This window comes from Rhinatrema bivittatum, chromosome 17, assembly GCF_901001135.1.
Source record: "Rhinatrema bivittatum chromosome 17, aRhiBiv1.1, whole genome shotgun sequence".
Lineage (NCBI taxonomy): Eukaryota > Metazoa > Chordata > Amphibia > Gymnophiona > Rhinatrematidae > Rhinatrema > Rhinatrema bivittatum.
The window spans coordinates 53400218-53422273 of NC_042631.1; the positions used below are offsets into that span (position 1 = coordinate 53400218).

General features: G+C 48.8%; 1 protein-coding gene across 5 annotated transcripts in view; it reads left to right on the forward strand.

Annotated features, from left to right (window-relative positions):
- The first annotated feature begins 12453 nt into the window (after positions 1-12453).
- C17H11orf24 (chromosome 17 C11orf24 homolog) overlaps positions 12454-22056 on the forward strand; it is a 139922-nt gene continuing 130319 nt past the window's right edge. For all 5 annotated transcript variants that reach the window (XM_029582515.1, XM_029582516.1, XM_029582519.1 and 2 more), the window contains exon 1: positions 12454-12654. In XM_029582515.1, the coding sequence (XP_029438375.1) occupies positions 12465-12654 (190 nt within the window). In that variant the 5' untranslated portion in view covers positions 12454-12464. The remainder of the gene's footprint in view (positions 12655-22056) is intronic.

Below are 22056 nucleotides of genomic sequence, written 5' to 3' on the forward strand. Positions count from 1 at the left end.
AATAATATGTAAATCTACAGTGCTAACCCTAAATGTTTGTATGTTCAAAAGGGAACATATAAACATAAGAAATTGCCATAATGGATCAGACCAAGGGTCCATCAAGCCCAGCATCCTGTTTCCAACAGTGGCCAAACAAGGCTACAAGAACCTGGTAATTACCCAAACACCAAGAAGATCCCATGCTACTGATGCAATTAATAGCAGTGGCTATTCCCTAAGTAAAATTGATTAATAGCCGTTAATGGACTTCACCTCCAAGAACTTATCCAAAACAACTACACTAACTGCACTAACCACATGGGACAGGAGGCGATGGCCTTTCATGGATTACAAACTGGTTAAAAGACAGGAAACATTATAGGATTAAATGATCAATTTTCTCAGTAGAAAAGAGTAAACAGTGAAGTACCTCAGGGATCTGTACTTGTGCTTTTCAATATTTTTATAAATTATCTGGAAAGGAATACGACGAGTGAGGTAATCAATTTTGCATATGATACAAAATTATTCAGAGCAGTTAAATTACAAGCAGATTGAGATAAATTGCAGGAGGACCTTGCGAGACTGGAAGATTGGGCATCCAAATGTCAGATGAAATTTAATTTGGATAAGTGCAAAGTGATGTAAACAGAAAAAAATAAGCCATGCAGTAGTTACATGATGTTAGGTTGCATATGTAAAAAATTCAGCATTTCGCTAGATTTCACCACAGCCTATCATCCACAGGCAAATGTCAAGCAGAAAGGACCCATCGAACCCTAAAACAATTCCTTCACAGCTATGTGAACGCCCGGCAGAGCGATTAGATGACCCTCCTGCCCTGGGCCGAATTCACCTTAAATTCTCATGTCTCCTCAGCCACCAAGACTTCCCCCTTCCATCTCATATATGGCAGGCAACCTCTTCCTCTACTTCCGGTACCGTCGTCAGTACCATCTCCAGCAACTCAGCTAAAAGCCCAGGAGTTACACCTTCTTTGGAAAGATACCCAACGGCTCCTACAAGAGGCCAACCACAGAGCCAAGAGGGTTACAGATACCCATCGAAGACTGGTGTCTCAGTTCAGGCCTGGCGAAAAGGTCTGGCTCAGCACTCAATATATCTGCCTTAGACTTCCATCTATGCGCCTAGCTCTACGATATATTGGGCCATTCCCAGTCCTCCGACACTTGGGACCTGTCACCTACCAGCTTCACCTACCCCCAGCGCTGAGGATCCATAATTCCTTTCACGTCTCGCTCCTGAAACCTTTGGTGCTCTCCTGGCCCACCAAGAAGCAACCTGAACCCCGGCCAGTAGTATCAGACAACAACGCAACCTATCAAGTTCGGAAGATGTTGGACAAAAGGAAACGAGGTCAGAGATGGGAATATCTTCTCGCTTGGGAAGGTTTTGGCCGAGAGAACTCCTGGGAGCCCGCCACCAACATCAACAATTCCATGCTTCCCATCCCAAGAAGCCAAAACTTCCTGGAGGGGAGCCTAGGAGGGGGGGGGAATGTTGTATTCATGGCCCCGCATCCTGTCGCCCGGCTCTGTGCCGCGAGGCCGCGGGGGTCCTCCTTGCTGTCGGCACCGGCATAGCCCTCCCGGCATGCGGGCCGCGTGCGCCTGCGGAGAAAATTTAAAGGGCCTGTGGCGGGAAATTGCCGCCGGCCTCCTTCTCTGGCGTCAGGGCTCTGCCCTTTATAACTGGGCTGCAGTTGCTTCCTCAACGACTTGGCAACAAGTTCCTTTCTTGCTACGTTCCTTGTTGGATCCTGAATCTCTCGCCTTCCATTTCCAGTTCCTGCTCCAACTTCTCCGTTCCAGTTCCTGCCTTCCTCTGTCCGCTTCTGCTCTCCGCTTCCATTCCAGCCTCCTGCTCCTCCTTCCCTCAGACGGACCTCCCTGGCTCCAGACTTCGGATCGGACCTCACGCTGTTTACTTGTCGCCTGTCCAGGACTTCGGATCGAACCACACACCATTGCTTGCTGCCTGCAGAGGACTTTGGACCAGAGGTCCTTCTGTCTGGCTACTTCCGCTTCTTGGATCTCACTCCTGATACACCTTCAGAGCTTTGACGCAGGAGCTCACCTAAGTCCAGCCAGCCCTGGCACCCAAGGGCTCAACCTGCGGGAAACGGGGTTGGTAGTGGCGAGGTTCCAGCTGGCCCCTGCCGTCCGCCAGCCTTGCCTCCTGACGTTGGGAACCTGCAGTAGGTCATTCTTCCAGGTTGCGCCAATCCCAACTCAGGCCAAGGGTCCACATCCCACGTCCAGGTGCTAACAGCAGGCAAGCGGCCTGTGCCGTCGACTGACCTCTATTCGTCGGTGGCTGGCTCCTCCGGCCTCACCCTTTGGCACGGCATGCACTGCCACATGCTGGCCACTCTGGACCCCCTTCGCTATTCAGCCGCTCTGGCAAAACTGGTCAGGCCCAGAGAGGTCATGGTGACGGGGAGGATGCACAGCAAGGCCGTGCTTTTCGTCTGGTCCCTCGCGTCGGTCCACAAGGCCGTCGTGGAGGGACTTGTCATGAAAGGGGTCTACCATCAGGTGGACCCCATCGTGGGGCAGGAAACGTGGGTCACCTTCTCCGACGTCCCACCTCACCTACGGGACACCTTCCTGAAGCTCCGGTGGCTTGGGGGCCTTCACGAGCCCCAGCACGACCATCCCAGCGGGCCACCAGGAGCTGCGGCACGTCTCCTCCTTCTGATGGCAGGAGTGGGTGCATCTGCCAGAGGAAGGGGGGGGATACCGAGGGGTGGAAGGTGGTCACCTTCCAGGGGTACCCTTCAAGATCATCTGGACCAGGGAGGAAGCGCGATGTCACCACTGCCGTGGGCTGGGACACTCCCATAGGCTGGGCCCCAGCCTCCTCTCCCAGCAGCAGTGGAAGAGGGTAGCACGCCTCCTCCAGGGTGGACCCCCTGGTGCCTCCACCCCCTCGGAACCGGACCCTTCTGCCGTCCAGAGGTCCAAGGCCGCGGCTCCCCCGAGGGCGTCTCGGTGCGGGACAGTGCCCGCGCCTGCCCCGTGGAAACACCAAGGCTCAACTGCGCCCCCGGCGCTGGCCGCCGCCCTCCCCTCATTGGGAGACGCCAGACCTGAGCCTGCCCCCCTCTCTCCGTGACTGTGCCCCTCACCAAGAGGCAGCGCAAGAGGGAGATGGAGCGAGCCAGGGCCAGGAAGGCAGCCGCTCCAGGAGGAGGATCAACCGGGCAAGGTGGTCAGCATGGGGTTGCCGACACCCCCGGCCCCTTTGGCTCCTGTGCCGGCGCTCTCCATAGGGGGCGCCAATGAAGCCGTGGTTGCCCCTAAACCGCGGTCCCTTGTTTTTCCGGAGCTCCCTGTCAAGGGGAGCTCTGAGCCCATCGTTGTAGATCAAGGACACCTTGAGGTGAGGGAGATGGGTCCTGCAGATAGGGAAATAGGGCCGTCCCTCACCTCTGACTTCCTGCCACCCCCTCACCTGTTCTTTTCATGGAGGTGGGAGACGGGGACGAAGAGGCACCCTTGCCCCTTGTGGGTGAGGTCCCTGCGAGCGTGCCAGAGGAGATGGAGGCCCTTTCTTCGCCTCCTCTCCCCGCTTTGCAGCTGGAGCATGTCGACCCCTCCCTTCTGAGTAAGAAGAGTAGGAAACTCGTGCAGGGAGAGGCCCAGGGCGACGATCCTCTGGCCGCCTCCTCCTTGAATGAGGGGCCCGGCTGGGGATGGAAGCCCTCCCTCTCCCCTCCACCATCAGCTAGAGTCAGGGATTCACTCCCTGCCTGCGAGGCACCTGAGGCACCCCTTCCTCCTTTCCCGACTTCACCGCCGGCCGAAGAAGCAGTCATCGCCGTGGAGGCAGTGGGCAGGGGGGGACGGGCCTTCGGAGGCTCAGCCTGGCGATACGGGCGGGGAGCCGGACTTGGACCCGGGGATTAGCCCCAAGGTCCTGTGCGAGCACTCCCCACGAGGCGGGGAATCATGGGATCCGTCTGGCGGGACCCAGGTGGGATCCTGGGGAGAGGGACAGGTAGCATCATCCCTGTCCCCCATGGAAAAAGTGGCCTCCTTTCCTGAGTTCTGCCCTTCCCCACCCCTGCCCGTACCCCGCCCCTACCCCGTCCTGATCAGGAGGCGGGCAACAGGGCCGGCGGAACCACTAGGCGAGCTAGGCCTGTGCCTAGGGCACCGAGACTTAGGGGGCGCCGCGTCAGGCAGCAGAATTTTGAAAGGGCAAAAAGTGCCCTTTCAAAATTCTGCCAGCCTTCGCTCGCCTAGATGGAGACCAAGCTTTGAGATTTAGGGGGCGCCACAGCAGGCAGCCAGCTCCCGACTCGCCCTGCCGCCCCGCCAGTTTCACCCTCCTGATACCCCCCCTAGTGGTCCAGCGGAGGTCCCGGGAGCGATCTGCCGCTCCCGGGGCCTCCGCTGCCACTAAGCAAAATGGCGCCGGTGACCTTTAGCCCCTATCATGTGACAGGGGCTGAAGGCCACCGGCGCCATTTTGCTTAGTGGCAGCCGAGGCCCCGGGAGTGGCAGATCACTCCCGGGCCCTCCGCTGGACCACCGGGGGGGTGTCGGGAGGGTGGCACTGGGGGGGAGGTAGGGAGAGTCGGGGGCTGGCTGCCTGCCGCGGCGCCCCTTAAGTCTCGGCGGCTGGTCTCCGGCTGCACCGATCTTCCTTTCTTCGGCCACGTGATCAGCTAGACCGGCTGCACCGATCTTCTTTCTGGTGTGTGTGTGTGTGTGTGTATGTGATGTGATGTGATGTATATGTAAGAAAGGAATGGAGCTTCTGGGTGTGTGTGTGTGTGTGTGTGTGTGTATGTGATGTGTATGTGAGAAAGGAATCTGCCAGTTTAAAAAAATGAAGTGTGATAATACATATACCTCAACTTTTGTGCTGATTTTGTTGAAAAGTTGGATGAAAGATGAAATTACTAAATTTTAAGAATCCCTCTGCTGGAAAATAAAATTTAACAAAGTGGGTAGAGACAAATACTAAAGTAAAAACAAAAAATTAAAGTATTTAAAATGTTCATCTCAGCAAAATCACAAATTAAGATACTGATGCCAGGTGGGGTTTTTTTTTTTTTAAAGCATAATTTAAGCATGAAGACTAGAATAGTTCCAATCTGAAACAGTTTTGCTTTTTTTTTTTTTTTTAAGCCTTTAGAAAATGTATATTTTTAAATGACTAAGACTGGAGTCTTCCCGTTTAAAAGGGAAGCTGACTAAGGATGTCTTTCTGTTCCATATCTCCCACATGAATAATCATACGACTGATAGTTTGAAGAAACACACTTGCTTTATTGCCTGAAAGCATAAAACAAGAGAAGGTGTAGGTGGCTGTCCCTTGGGAGGACAGAACCTGAAGGAAGGGTGTCATTTCGCCTTCTGATAGGAATGTGGTTCTCTTATTTAATGGTTGGGAGCATCACTTTCACTTTTAGTAAAAATGCTGTAAGTCTGAAAGCAAGGTGCTTCTGTGAGTGTAATGTGTATGTGAGACAGGGAGAGTGCTTCTGTATGTTTGTGGTGTATATGTGAGTCAGGGAGGGTGCTTGTGTGTGTCAGTGTGTGTGTGCGAGAGAGATGGAGCATGTTTTTGGCTGGCTTGTGGCTGTGAGAGAGGGCATGTGTGTGATTGAGCCTGTTTGTAAGTGAGATAGAACGTGTGTGATTGAGAGCTTGTGTGTAAGTGAAATAGAGAGAGCATGTGTGTGATTGAAAGCCTGTGTGTTAGTAAGAGAGAGCGAGAGCATTGTGTGATTGAGAGAGACTGGCCAGAGAGGTGACTGGTATGTGTGTGTGTGTGAGAGAAAGAGAGAGAGAGACTGGTTGGGGAGATGAGTGATGTGTGAGAGACAGAAACTGGTCCTGAGGGTGTGACTTGTGTGTGTGAGAGAGAGAGAGAGAGAAGAGACTGGTTGTGGTCCCTAAGGAAGAGGACTGTGAGGACAGCTTCAGCAGCTACTGCTGGTATGGCTTGCAAGAGAAAGGAGTAGGAGAACTGCTGGAGAGTGTAAGTAAAGGTGGCTTGTTAAGTTCATTTTTCTTGATTGACTACCATTTTAATTATTGGGTAGTATGTGATGTGTCTGCTGTTTGAAATATTTTATTGGTGTTTGGTAAAGCTTTCAAAATTTGCATTAATCTTTAATTATTGGATATTCTATTCATCAGCTGTTTTGAAATTATCTTATTTGTATGGTTTTATAATTATGATTAATGATTTATATATCTTTATATTACTGATTTGTTTCACAAGGAATAGTGAAATTTTTGTTTTTCCATTGTTACACTGTATAGAGTCTGGTGTGATGCGTTTTACAGTTCAGTTTTTGTCTGCACATTTCTGTTTATACTTTATGTGGCTTTATTCTGTATTTGATGAGAGGTCTGTCTCTGCTCTGTATGTGTGACCATGATGAGAGATTCTGCTTGCATATAGTGTCTGTATAGGGATCATTAGCAATCGGGTTTGTTTTGTTTCCTCAGTAGGTGGTGTATTGGTATTCTAGGACCCAGTGTAATATTTACCCTTGCTTTTTCAAAGGTAGGGTTATTGTTATTGGTGTTATTACTGTTATGTTACGATGGGATTGCAGTATAGATTTTGAGTGTCTTTTTTGCGGGGTTTTGTGTTAGTTCACAATGTGCCTGGCAGTGGAAGGTGTTTGTGCTGCTGTTACTGTGAGGTGACACCAGAATTTGAAAATATCTTTTAGTATGATGAGCTGTAAGGGAAACATCCAAGCTCCATTGTTTGGGGGAATTTCAGTGGATGCACAGAGTTAGAGAACTGAAGATGCAGGATTTGTATTGACATTCTGTTCCTTCCTATATATTCCTGACTTAGAAACATAGAAACATAGAAACATAGAAATGACGGCAGAAGAAGACCAAATGGCCCATCCAGTCTGCCCAGCAAGCTTCACACATTTTTTCTCTCATACTTATCTGTTTCTCTTAGATCTTGGTTCTATTTCCCTTCCACCCCCACCTTTAATGTAGAGAGCAGTGATGGAGCTGCATCCAAGTGAAATATCTAGCTTGATTCGTCACTCTCATAGCCCTATAGAATTAGTTGAATGAGGCTATCAAATAATTTTATAGTGTGAAACTGGCCAGCTTTTTAAAGTTACCCAGAAGAGCCTTTGGACTTTTTTATTAACATTTTTTTAATAACCAATTTGAAAGCACGATCCATGCTCTAGAGGTGGGTGTGATGAAGAAATGTCATTTTGGCTCCCCCCCCCCCCCCCCCAAATTCTTCTGTCTAGCGACACCACTGATTTTCTGTGACCTTAAGCGTTAGTACAAGAAAGATTAAGGGGGCGATGCTGGAGAGGCACACAAATGCATTGGCCCCTGGGTGCCGGAGACCCTTGGTGCGCCACTGGGTGCGAGTCATATGGGGCCGCAAGCGGTGGCAAAGAGGAGTGGAGATTTGGCGGGCCGCGAGCAGTGCCCAACCTGCTTGTGACCGGAAAACCACACAGTCAACGGGCGTGATCGAGAATGAGGTAGGAATCGGGGCCGAGACCGGGGGGTGGCGGCGCAACGGGGGGGCGCAAGGGAGAAGGCTCGCCTAGGGCGCCAAATCTCCTTGCACCGTCCCTGGCGGGCAAGCCACCACCACCACTCCCAGCCGAGGAGTGTCTCCCACTGCCGCACCCCGAGCCCACACCCTCCATCTTGGCTCCTCTTCTTTCAGTACCACCAGAGGGGGACAGCTCGGTGGGCTGGGAAGGTGAAGAACGGCCTCCTCATGCAGTGGGGGAACGAGATCCCCAACCTTCCCTTCCTCCTCTCCGTGGAAGTTAGCTCTGGCTGGGCTTCCACCTCCAGAAGGGGCCCCGTCTCCACAGGGTTCTGACCGGGGAACGGAGCCCACCGGCCTGCTCACGGAGGAATCCCTTCCTCTCCCCGACATGGAAGAGGGGGAGATCCCTTCCCCCCCTTCAGAGATGGCAGCTTTTTGCCCCGCTCCCTTCCTGTCTGCCCCTATTCCCCAGACCCCGCTTTCCAGCCCCCGCTCCTTTCCCCTCTCCCCGACTCCTGTCCTAATAACCCCGTTCCTCTTCCTCCTCCTTACCTTTCCCCTCTTCCGCCAACCCCCGTCCCCAAGACTCCTGTTCCTCCTTCTCCTCTCCCATCCCCTCCTGTCTTTGATTTGCCCTCCCCAACCCTCTACCCTTGCCCCAGGTGGCCCGGCACCCAGCAGAGCGGGCCAGAGCCCTGTCCGGGGGGGGGGGGGGGGGGAGTGAGGGTGGTCGATGCTCTAGGAGGAACCACCGGATGGGGCTCTTGACAATGGAGAGCCTGCTCCAATGAGGGCAGGAACAGGTTCGCGGTTTAGGATAAGAAAGTGGTATTTTGGTGTGATAACTTTGGTGTAATGGAGGTTATCAATAGGAGGGCTGTAAAATGTTTACTAGATTCTGAATTGTTGCGTGAATTTCTGATTCGATGCATGGAATTAAATGTGACTGCTTGGGCACGGCACATGCTTGGGGTCTCTAATATTTTGGCTGATTCTCTCTCTCGTTCTAAGTTGGACCTGTTCAGGAAGCTCGCTCAGGAGGCGGATCTGCAAGGAGCTTCAGTGCCTGCTTTCCAATGGTGAGTCGGTTCCCTGAAGCATGGAAGCTGCTCCAAGCATCGCTAACCCCTTCCACGTGGTTGGTTTACAAGAGAGGGGTTGATAAGGTCGTGTCCTTTCTTGATACTTTGGGCTGGACTGGGGGTCCGGTGCTTGACATGCATTTGCTGCGATTCATTGAAGACGCGAGAGCCGAAGGGGTCGTGAAGACGGTGGTTTATAGTCAGTTATTGGGTTTTTTCCTTTTTCATGTGCATCCATGGCTAGGGCTTTCCGGTTAGCGTTTTTAGTGCATCGTTTGCTGCTCGGGTGGTTCAGGGAGGCTATTAGGGTGGTGGATGGTCGCCTTCCCATTACTCATGATATATTGCTCCTTTTATGGTATGCCTTGCCTGGTATTTGTGTCTCACCAGATGAGTGTAGTTTGTTTCATACAGCCTTTCTGCTGGCATTTTTTGGGATGTTCCAGATTAGCGAGTTGGTGGCTAGAGCCACTAAAGCAGCGGCAACAACAGGTCTGTTAACCCAGAATGTAACTTTTGCTGAGGGTTCCATTATTATATATGTTTCCAGATCCAAAATAGATCAGTCGGGAAAAGGTTCATCCATGGTCCTTCGGGTGATTTCTGGTTTACAAACATGTCCCGTGACCAATGCCAGCAATTTCAATAATATTTGGCCTGCAGGCAATTCCAAACATGCTGACTCGCGTCCTCTAAATAAATACCAGATCGAGATGGTGCTGTGTCCAGGATTAGTCACCCTTGGTTTGGATACAAGGTGATTTGGAATGCATTCTTTTCAGATTGGTGCGGCTACTTCGGCACCGTGTTCGGGTCTGGCCGGTGGAGTCATTAGAATAGGGTGTTGGAAGTCTGACGCTTTCAAGGGATATGTGCATCCAGGCCTTCAATAACTTGGTCATGGTCCTTATGATCTTCTCTTTGCAGGTTCTGAAAGTGGAGGGAGAACCTTCTGGATCGTGGGACATTCTTAAGTCGTTTGGGCATTTAAGCATGCTTGCGAGTGCCCTTATGGAAGACACTTGGACTTATCCCGATATGTGAATGTTTGTTGGATGGGGAGGAGAGGGATGCTGTTATGCGTGCTGGCCACAGCAGACCCGTGGCTCGGCCCCCTCACCTATCTCAAGTGAATCCAGTGCCTGGTCCCTCGTCTCTGACAGCGGTAGGCCATCGGCTCCGTCCTTGGGCTGCCCCTGGTGCCTCCGGCTCAGCTACAGTTCCTGGTGCTCTGTGTCAGGCCTCTCTGGGTGGCCCACGGAGAGACACTGCTACTCTGTGCCACGCCCCTCCCTAGGCACGCACGTCACTGTGACTTAAGTAAGGCCTGCGGCGGGAACCGAGCCGCAGGCCCGGATGATGTCAGCGGAGCTCCAGTATATAAGCCCAGGCTTCACTTCCTAGTATTGCCTTTGCAACAGGTCTCTTCGCTGGTCGAGTACTCGTTGCCTCTTGGGAGATTCTCCTCATTCCTGTGTTCCTGATCCTCATTGACTCCTGTTCCTGGTTTCCTCGTTCCTGTTCTCCAAAATACCTTAGGATTGCCTTCTCAGATCTCGACCTCTGCTTTGCCTGACCACACCAATGACCTTCTCCAAGCCCGGATCTCTGCTCTGCCTGACCACGTCGTTGACTCTCTCCAAGCCCGGACCTCTGCTCTGCCTGACCATGTCGTTAACTCTCTCCAAGCCTGGATCTCTGCTTTGCCTGACCACGTCGTTGACTCTCTACAAGCCCTGTGCTCTGCTTTGCATGACCATGTCGTTGACTCTCTCCAAGCCTGGACCTCTGCTTTGCATGACCATGTCGTTGACTCTCTCCAAGCCTGGACCTCTGCTTTGCCTGACCATGTCATTGACTCTCTCCAAGCCTGGACCTCTGCTTTGCGTGACTACTCCATTGCCTCTCTCCAGACCTGGACCTCTGCTTTGCCTGACTACTCCATTGCCTCTCTCCAGACCCAGACCTCTGCATTGCCTGATTACTCCGTTGCCTCTCTCCAGACCCCATGCATTGCCTGATTACTCCGTTGCCTCTGTCCAGACCCAGACCTCTGCATTGCCTGACTACTCTGTTGCCTCTCTCCAGACCCAGACCTCTGCATTGCTTGCCACCGCTTCCAGATTGCTGCCAGCACTGACTCAAGCTTGCCCTATGATGCCTCTTCAGTCTACGTCCTGGACTTGGCCTACTCAGGTTTCAGCCTGTTCTTGCTTGGGCACCCCCTATCTGACTTTTGTTCCTTTGGCGCCCAGGTCTCTACCACATCCAGTACAGACTGTACTATTTCTCTGTTGCTGCCTTTGGACTGACCTTGATCCTTCCATCGACGAAACACGGAGGCCCACTTAAGTCCAGCTGGCCTCGTTAGCTAAAGGCTCAACCCGCGGGGAACGAGGGCTGGTATTGTTGAAGTGCCAGCCGGCCTTCGTCCATCAGCCCACTCTGCCTGCCGATGGTGGGGACCCATAAGACCCTTCCTATGGGTTGCGCCAATCCCACCTAGGCCCAAGGGCCCACCTCTGGTGCAACAGATGCGTTGGGATGAATTAATCCCTTTTCTGAGGTGGGATTTAATGCGGTTCAGTCAACGGCATGCTTTGATTATATACTTGGGAGGGGAACGACTGGGGTTCATTGTCAGGACGCAAATTCATCAGCATGGTTCAGAAGGATTTGATGTCCATTTAGATTTTGCTGGTCTGACATTATTCCAAGGCCAATCAACAGATTGATTCCTGGCTGGATTTGGATGCTAGTTTATTTCGGGATGATGGGGTGCATTTGTCATTCTTAGGCATGGATCTGTTCCTCAATACTTTTCAGGAGGCTTAGGAAGAATTGTTCTGCATCTTTGGGATGGTCACAGGAGAGTTCCTTCCTGTGCCTGTGGCAGGTTGCCTGAGACAGTCGAGTTTCAGCGCGATACTGAATGACTTGCTGACTTGACAGGTGTAAAGTCGGGATTTTAGCTGGGACAACTGTGTTCAGTTGTCCTGGGAGAGCTCCTTGCTGGATTGTGGCAGGGGCATTTCCTGCATAGTCAGAGTTCTAAATTGTTGTTAGAGGATTTTTGATCCTCAGTTCTTTAAGGATGATGTTGTTCTTACAGTGTTTGAGCAATATGACGGCCAACTACTTAATCCAAGACTAATACAACAGCAAAACGACTTTATCCATGGTTTCTACAGTGCTGCGGGCATGGAGTAATACTATAGAAGTGATAAGTAGTAATTGCCTCACTCTCCACCTCACTCTATTTACCTTTTCTCCCTTCCCAAAAACCACCAACAGTTCTCTAAATCTGTGCTCTGGTCTCTCTTTACTGCTCTCCAGCTCCAGCTGAGTTCCAGTCTTGGGATCCCAGAGGGCTGCTCAAGCCTTTTCCTTCCTGTTTTCCTGGACAAAGGGATAGGATGAGAGAAAAGAAGTTAGAATAGAATAGAGCACAGCTGAAATCAATTCCGTTGCTCCCTCCTGTTCGTTGTAGACTGGAGGAAAGAAGCTGGAGCAGCAAACAGGCAAGTCTGCAGTTTTTCCTTCCTAGTCTCTCCTCCTGTTTGCTTTGCTTGTTTTAGATTCTCCTTCCTCTCCCCGACTCCCTTCATTTCAGTTTTACGCTTGCTTGAACTCCCGCTTGTTCCAGTATCTCTCTCTCTCTGTTCTGGACTCTTTCCCCTTCTTCCCTCTTGCAATCCAACATGTAAAGCGAGTGACTGGTGAAGTTGGAAGCAGCTGGGGGGAGTGACCTTTACGTAGGCGGAAGTGTATCCGGGCCCTGTGGCGGCATGTGGGGCGTGGCGACGGGAAGGGCGTGGCCTGTGCTCGGGCGGAAGTGTATCCGGGCTCTGTCGAAGCATGCGGGGCGTGGCTTTTGGGCACGTAGCTTGTAATGCGGTGACAGCTGATTTATTGCAGTCACTGGCGGTTGTAGGCTTTTCTGGAGAGACCATAGTCGAAAACCCGAAGAGATCCCCGGGCCTCAGACTCTTCCTTGGCACGACTCCTTTTCCGAGTGCTCGTTCTCCTCTACCTCCTGCGTTTCTTAGTAAGTGAATTTCTGTATGTGTTTGATACTGTAGGAATCTATTGCTGGGTTCTGAGCTTAAAGGCACTACAAGTGAGATTGTCTTAGTCTGCTCTGCCCTTTGATCTGTCTTGTCAGATGATTTTACTTCTGGTGCCTGTTCTGCATCGGCTCTGTGCTGGCGCAGTGGTGTGAAGAAAATTTAGCTTTATATTTTCATAGGGATTTATTTCCATGGGTAAAAGAACTTTACTCGTGTAAATCATCTGTTTGGAAATTGCCCTCCTTTGTGTGGATAAAAGTACATTCATAACTCCACACTCTGCCTACTTTTATTTACGTTGCAGTGTGGGTGTTCGTTGGGAGGGGATAGGGCTGGTGGGGATTAAGAAAAATATGCGCATAGTTCTGATTTTGCAAAACTATGCATGTAGTCTGGGTTGGAAAAAGTTATCAGCAGAAAATCCTTTACCTCACTAAACTTTTTTTTCCTTTGAGAAATAATGAGAGAATAGCCTTAATCAACAGGCCTATAGATATAAATACAAATATTATTTCATGAAAAAGTCACATAAAGTGGAATATAAATCTAAATAAAAAAAAATAAATGAAGTTCTATTAGGAAAATAACTGGAACAGATAAAGGAAGCAATCTCTTGGCACAAATTCTATTCCATATTTTTATAATAACCTTTGCTCTATGCTTTGCTTTGTTGTAAATTAATTTTAATAATGCCATAGATGTTAAACTGTCACAACATTAATTAACAAAAGTTCTGATATGATATATTATGTAGATTAGAATCTTAAGTTATTAAATTTTTACACTTAAAATTTTGATAGCCTGTTACAGAGTGGGCTTCCTGTGTCAATTCTTCAGGGCATTGCCCCTTCCTAGAGAGGAGGCAAGGTGCTTATGCACCATTTATATGCTTTACTTCCGGTCATCACTGCACACTTCATAACTGGCGCTTAGTTTTGAGTTTTTGCCACCAGCTGCGGAATCCCATTTGTGGCGTAATACGGCAAGGCACTTTAAACAAGCAGTTAAACATAAGAACATAAGAAATTGCCATGCTGGGTCAGACCAAGGGTCCATCAAGCCCAGCATCCTGTTTCCAACAGTGGCCAATCCAGGCCACAAGAATCTGGCAATTACCCAAACACTAAGAAGATCCCATGCTACTGATGCAATTAATAGCAGTGGCTATTCCCTAAAGACCAGTCCGAGTTCCATATTGCAAAAACTCAGTCCATACACTTTAACCTGCCCCTCATAAACTTTTCCATAGCTGGCTGCCAAATGAACACTGCTCCTGCAGGTGAGGTTCACCTTAAGGCCCCCTAGCAATGCCCAGAGCCCTCTCCTCCTTTGCCTCTACGCTACAAACTTCATCTTTTACTTCAGCTGCAGCTTCCCTGATTGGCTTAGGCTAGCGCAGGATTTGTGTCCAGAAGAAGGTCATTGAGTATTAGCGTTTTCTTGGTGAGAGATTGTGCGTTAAATAAAATCAGTGAGAAAAGGGCTAGGCCTAAAATCTATGTGAAAGGGGAAATCTTGATAGGGATGAGAGATTTGTAGGTGAGTGGACGTGAAATCAAGGAAGATTTTCCTGTGAGTATGGTCCTGTGATGGAGAATTGGAATTGGGAGACCAGTAGGCATTGTGGCTTGATGTAACTGGTGAGCTGGATTTATAGAGTATCGAGTCTTTATTTATTGGATGAAGGGTGGGGTGAGAGTATTATTTATTTATTATTTATTTATTTAAGGCTTTTCTATACCGGCATTCATGATACAATCATATCATGCCGGTTTACAGATAACAGGGGAGTGAAAACTTTGTTCATTTAACCAGTGCAGAAGAAGCAAAAAGTTACAATATAACAAGGTTGTTGAAACTGGGGAATGAAGGAGAATAAGAATAGATAGGAATAAATATAAACTTTACAGAGGTAGAATAAATATCTACCTCTGTAAAGTAGATATTTATTCTGTAAAGTACTCTGTAGAGTAGGATGAAGGAGTTTGATGAGAGATTGAAACTGGTAGTAAGAGTGCTGGAGATTGGTTTGTTGGTAGATGGAGAGTGTATGGGTGGCTGCTGAATGAGAATAGGATGAGTGCTGGAAATTTGTTGGCTGGATGCTGAATGAAGATTGGATGAGTGCTGGAGATTTGTTGGCTGGATGCTGAATGAAGATTGGATGTGTGCTGGAGCCTGGAAGGATGAGTGCTGGAGATTTGTTGGCTGGATGCTGAATGTTCTTTGTTACAATGTAAATCACTTGTTGCTGATTTCTGTTTGAATGTGAACCGATGAGATGTTCCCAACGTTCATCGGTATATAAAAGCAAGTTTGCTTACCGTAAACGATGTTTCCGTAGATAGCAGGATGAATTAGCCATGCTGTCATGGGATCTGTCAATCAGGCCCGGGAGGCGGAGCTTGTCAAAGCAGAGAACAGAGCTTTGCTCTCTGTGGCTGCGCGTGTGTTCCCGCGCAGGAAAGCAACGGAATCTCCCCAGTCTGTAATAAAGCTGTAGTGTAGTCGAAGACTTGGTGACTGCCAGGGAGGAGGGTGGGTCAGCATGGCTAATTCATCCTGCTATCTACGGAAACATCGTTTACGGTAAGCAAACTTGCTTTTTCCCGTCGATAGCAGGGCTGAATTAGCCATGCTGTCATGGGAGTCCAAAGCTCCCGATCACGTCATATGATATACATGGACGGACGTGATCTTTGACAGTGTGGCAGTCACCGTGGACAGGAGGATAGAGATTGCAATATTGTTTGCCCTATCTTCGCATCCATGGCTGGTTGCTGGTCAAGGCAGTAATGAGATGTGAAGGTATGCAGTGATGACCATATAGCTGCCTTGCAAATGTCTATAGTTTGCACATTCTTTAGGTGTGCTAAGGAGGTTGCTACTGCTCTAATTTGGTGAGCTTTAGGAGTAGACTGTAAATGCAAACTCTGTTTTTCATAGTAGAATTTGATGCACTGCGCTATCCAACTGGAGATGGTGCGTTTAGCCACTGGTAGTCCAGGTGTCTGTGGGTCACAGGAGACAAAGAGTTGAGAGACACGGGGGTCCGAGTTCGTTCTCTCTTTATAGTGTGTTAACGCTCTTTGCAATCCAGTGTGTGCAGTAGTTTTTCCCCCTCGTCTGCATGGGGTTTAGGAAAAAAGGTTGGTAATTCCATTGTCTGATTGAGATGGAATGGGTAACTACGTTCGTTAGAACTACCTTCTGGTGATGAAATTGCAAGTATGGAGGATAATGGACCAAAGCTTGTAACTCATTAACTCTTCGTGCTGATGTTACTGCAACCAGGAATATCACCTTCCAGGTGAGGTATTTAACGTGTGCCGAGTTCATGGGTTCAAAGGATAAAGCATGAGCTGTTCCAGAACTATGTTGAGGTTCCATGGAACTGGAGGTTTGGATACCAGAGGACGAATGTGTGTTAAAACCCTTCATGAAACGAGTCAGTAATGGGTGATTGGATATAGGAATGTCATTGATTGGTCTATGATAAGCGCCTATGGCGCTGAGGTGAACTCTGATGGATGATGTTGCTAGACCAGCGACATATAGGGGGTCATTTTCAAAGGAGTTACGCATGTAAATGTGACATACTATCGTAGCAATTTTCAAAAGCTATTTACTCGAGTAAAGTGCACTTACTTGAGTAAATCCTATGGACAATTCAATGGCATATATTGTAGCAATTTTGAAAAGCCCACTTACTTGAGTAAAGTGTATTTACTCGAGCAAAAACCAGTTTTGCTCGAGTAAATGCTTTTTAAAATCTACCCCATAGTGTATGGAGATAATCAATGAGCACTTCTGGGAAGCAGTGCAATGGTAGTACATCGTTGGAATTGCACCAGGCAGAGTAGCGTTTCCATTTATAGCTATAATTTTCCCTAATTGAGAGTTTCCTTGATTGTAACAAAAAAGAATTGTGCTGAAGAGGAAACTCCTTGTTCTGTCAGAAGGAGCCTTTCAATCTCTACGCTGTCAAGTGTAGAGATGAATGTAGTGGGTGTAGTATTGTTCCTTGATCTTGGCTGAGAAGATCTTGACGATTCGGCAATAGAATTGGATCCTTGATGGATAGTTGAAGCAGGAACTGTACCATGGCTGCCTCGGCCAGGCCGGGGCTATGAGTATCAGTTGAACTTTGTCCGTTATACACTTCTGAATTGTTCTTGTTATGAGAGATATGGGAGGAAAGGCATACAGAAGGCCTGTCGTCCACGGAATGAGGAAGGCATCTTGGGCGATGCTGAGTTGGCTTGGTCGTATCAAGCAGAAGTTGGAAACTTGTGCATTGATATCTGTTGCAAAGAGATCTATCAAAGGTGTTCCCCACTGTAGAAATATGTCCTGGACTATTTCTGTATTGAGTGTCCATTCATGGGGATGAAAGATGCGACTTAGTCTGTCCGCTCTTGTGTTTGCAACTCCCTGTAGGTAAGTTGCTTGGAGGTGTATGCAATTCTTGTGAGCGTGTTCGAAGATTGTCAGGGTCTCCTTGCAGAGGGACCATGAACCGGACCCTCCTTGTTTGTTGATGTGAAACATCGCTACTTGGTTGTCTGTGTAGATCATGACCCTGTGTCCCTTCAGGTGGTCTTGGAAGACTCGCAATGCATTGCGAATCGCTCTCAGTTCCAATAGATTTATTTGTAGATTCTGTTCTGAGGGTGACCATAACCCTTGGGTTTCGTAAATCTCGAGATGAGCACCCATCCCTTGCGAGACGCATCTGTGGTTAGGACTGCATTGTGAGATGGGGGGCTGAATAACACTCCTTTTGACAGGGTGGAATCTAGGAGCCACCATGCTATATCTTTTTTCATTTCTGCGGTCAGCAATACCCTCTGCGTCAATGGTTGTGAATGCTGTTTCCATTGGCGTTTTAGACCCTATTGTAGGCGTCTCATGTGTAACCTGGTGTTGGGAACCGTGAAGTTCGCCGCTGCCATGTGGCCCAGAATTACCAAGACTTGTCTTGCTGACGGGCCTCTGAGTATGTTTCGAGGTGTGTAGAAGTTGACGGAAATGTGATATTCTGTCGACTGGAAGGTATGCTCTGTTGCACGTAGTGTCCAGGCATGCGCCTATGAACTGCAACTGTTAAGTTGGTTGTATGTGTGATTCCTGAAAGTTGATCACTAACCCTAGTTCTTGCAGTGTATCACCCGATGGAGGTGATCCAGTAAGACGTTTGGAGTTGAGGCTATTATGAGCCAATCGTCCAGATATGGAAAAATGGTTATACCTTGTTTCCTGAGATGAGCCACCACCACTATCATGCATTTGGTGAATACCCTGGGTGCAGCAGATAGCCCAAAGGGAAGAACTTTGTACTGGTAGTGTTGATGTCTGTAGCGAAAGCACAGGTAACGCCACGAGGATGGATGGATTGGGATGTGTGTGTAAGCATCCTTCAGGTCGATGGAACACATCCAATCGTTGGTTTGAATGAGTGGAAGAATTGACTTCAACGATACCATTTTGAATTTCTCTTTGGTGAGAAATTGTTCAACTCCCTTAGGTCTATTATGGGTCGAAGGCCCCCCGACTTCTTGGGTATGAGGAAGTACGGGGAATAAAATGCTGCGAATTTGGAGTGTGGGTGGATTTGTCGAATTGCTTGTTTGCGAAGTAAGCAATTTCGTCCCCCAATTGTGGATGGAAATTGAAAATTCTGAGTGTGGAAAGATGAGGCAATGTGGGTTTCGTTACAAATTGGAGTTGGTAGCCTTGACGTACTATCTCCAGAACCCATTGATCCGTTGTTATTCTTTCCCAGGCTTTCAGGCAAGCATGAATTCTGCCTGGAGGAGCTTGATGTTGTGGTGGTGTCTGAGTAACTAAAAGATGACGTCGCTGTTGTTACAGCAGTTGGCTGTTGTGCCTGCTGTCTCTGATTACATGGTTTACCTCTTCGTTGATGTGAAGTATTGTTTTGTGGAGCAGGACGCTGGTCGGCAGGGTATGACTGCGTACGAAAGATTGATAAGATATGTAGGGTCTTCTGGCATATGGTTGCCTACTATTAGATCCCACATAACGACGTGTAGTCGAGTAATAGGATTTGATGCTAGCGATTGTACTGCTAGAGCTTCGTCTTTTAATCTAGTTACTGCATCCTGGAATTTCTCTCCGAACAGGTTATCTCCTGTACATGGGAGGTTTGTTAGTTTCTCGTGCAATTCTTCTCGAACTTGAACGTAACCATGGTAGTCTGCGGGCTGCAATGGCTGTTGCAGATGCTCTGGATGATGTTTCATGTGCTTCATAGATTGACCTCAAGAGGTGTCGAGAATACTCTTCCATGTCATGAAGAGGTTGAGGTATATGTTCCGCAACGGAGGAATGTATACCTTCATAGCTTGCATGCACTCATAGAGGTATTGCACCATGTAGAACTGATGTTGCATAATTCGTGCAGTTAACATCGAGTTATGGTATATTTTCCTGCCAAACTCATCTAAATATTTGTTGTCTTTCCCCGTTGGGAAAGTGGTATGCAACTTTGTTTTCTTTAACCTTTGCATCGTCGACTCTACTACACTCGAAGCGTGAGGCAAATGTGGTAGAGTGTATAGTGATTTTTTTTTTTTTTTTTTTTTTTACGAAATTTATGTCAGTTTCCCTGGAAATGGCTGTTATTGTATAAGGAGCCTCCCAGGATTTTGTGAGACTGAATGCAGGATATCTTGTGGTGGAAGAAAATTAGTTCCACCTGAGTAGCAAAATCTTTAGAAGACCAGGGGTTTCTGCCCTAAGGTCTGTTTCTTTTTGGACCTCTAGATGTAGAATGGTACCCGTTTTCCCTAGGAATTTTGGGTAGGTAAGGTCTTCAGGAGGGGAATACGACTCCTGTATGTGGTCGTGCAGGTCTAAGAGCTATCCCACCGATGATGATGGGGATGTTTGTATTGAAGGAGAATCTAAAGATGTCTCCTGTGTACGAGAAGGCATACCATGCGACTGTCTCGTTGTTGTGTGCTACCTGCTTCAGGTGAAGATGTAAGAACTTCACTGTTTCCTTATAGTCTATTGTCTGAAGTATTCCTTAGAACCTTTTCGAATTGAAGAAGTGTTCGAGGAAGAATTTCACTATTTTCCTTTTTGAGCAGGTATTAGCTGTACGAGATGATATAGAAGTCGAAGGACTTATCTCCCATGTTGTACTCCTCTTTGGTAATTTAGTACGGTGGGAGTGACTGGAATACTTATGATAGTCAGATGATTTACCAGTATCTGTGACTCCAGTCTCTGGAAAAGAGCTGTGTGAAGGGTATCGTTTCCGCTTCAAGCTCGTGTTTAATTTCCTAGTGAAATAATTATGGTTTCCACGCGCCGATTGTGGTTTATGCGCTAAGTTAGCTTTATGCGCGTATATATGCTTATGCGCGGATATGCGTGTATGCGCGACTGTGAACTTATGCGCACTTATATATCTGTGCGCGGAAGTAGATTTCTGCGCAGTTGTAGTTGTATGCACATATCTTCCTGATGTGGCGCGCACATGGGTTATCGGCGCCGATGTTCGGCGCCGTGCGCATAAGCCTTTTGTAGTCGGCGCCGTGTGCATAAGCCTCTGTAGTCGGCGCTGTGCGCGCAGGTTGTTCTGGCACCGTGCGTGCAGGTTCTTCCGGCGCCGTACGCGCAGGTTCTTCCGGCGCCATACATTTCCTCTGCGCTATGCGCGCCGGAAGCTGTAGGCTGCGCGCAGACTCCGTTTTCGGCGCCGGTATGTCAGTCTGCGCAGACGGTACCGTAGGCGCATGAATCATCGGCGCCGAGGATTTGACCTCCGATGAGGTATTTTGCGGCTCTTTAGGCACTGGGGATTTTCAAGAACCCACTGGCCTTTGTCTTTTGCCTTTCCCTTACCTCCTAGAATGGAGGACTTAGGATCCGACGGCAAAGTTTCCTTCTCTGGTGGAGCCGATGAAGTTAGCGGGCCCGGCGATGTCCTGAAGCCTGTCGGCCCTTTGTTTTAATACTCTCTGTGATTAAAGCAACTTACAAATTGTCTCGATTGTGACTCGGTCCGAGACATTTGTAATCGCGGTCGTATCCGATCTTAATTTTAAAGGTGACAGGGTTTGAACCCCGTTTTGATATTTAATTCTGTTTTTAAAACTGAGGAGAGATCAGCTCCGCGTGCGATCCCGCTCGCGGAAAAAACAGACTGGGGAGATTCCGATGCTTTCCTGCGCGGGAACACACGCGCAGCCGCAGAGAGCAAAGCTCTGTTCTCTGCTTTGACAAGCTCCGCCTCCCGGGCCTGATTGACAGATCCCATGACAGCATGGCTAATTCATCCTGCTATCTACGGGAAAAAAACTGCTAAATAAATCTCCCGCCGCATTTATCCCCTGAAAAGTTAGCCCCTGAGGGGAGTGATTCGGGAGTGCTTGGGCCTCATGGTGTAGGGGAGGTCCCGGCAGGAGATGCTGCGGATTCTTCCTCTGATTAGTCATTTAATTCTGATTTTGTGCTTCTGATGCACAAAGATTTTAAAGCCAGACGGTCAGGGGAAAAGAGGCCATGGGATTTTCGGACCCTACGACCCAGCCACACAAGAAGGCAAAGCATGTGGAGGAGACGGTCCGCCCACAGGGGCAGAGACCTCTGCGGTTTGAGGCCCCCTCAGGAGGTCTCATCTACTTCTTTGGAGTCTGAGGGGGGTCGAAGGGGAGATGGACCCCATGCAAGGGAGTCTGCACAGAGCTCATGGAATGAATGGCGATGAGCCTAAAGTCATCAGGCTTTTTCGTCGAGATGAGTTAGGCCCTCTCATCCCTGTCATATTACAAGAATTGGGTATTGAGAACCCCCAGGCGGAGTCTCGGCTGGGGGCTACGGACCCGGTTGTGTTGGGCTTGCGGGGGCTGCCTTCCTCCTTTCCATTTCATTTTTCAGCTTCGGACTTACTCTTTCGGGAATGGGATACCCCGGGTTTGGGGCTGAAGGTAGCCAAAGCTATGGATAAACTGTATCCTCTGCCGGAGGAGGCCTTGGAACTTCTCAGACTTCCCAAAGTGGATTCTGTTGTGCTTCCCCCGCCAGGAACGCGGGGTTAGCAATCTGTTATGCTCTCCTTCTCCAAAGGGGAGGAGTTAGCAATCTGCTATTGCTCACTCTGCCAGGAGGGCGGAGTTGGCAAGCTGTTCTGCTGTACTCCTCAAAGGGGACGGAGTAGCGATATGACATAACCTGCTCCTCCAGATGGAGGAGTTAGTTATCTGTAGATCTGTTAGCGAACTGCTGTTAGATACTCCTGTAAGGAAAGGAAGTAGCAAGCTGTTACCAATCTGCTAAGGGGTAGCAATCTGTTATGGATCAACTCTCCAAGGAAGAGGAGTTGGCAATAGGTATATAGTACTTCA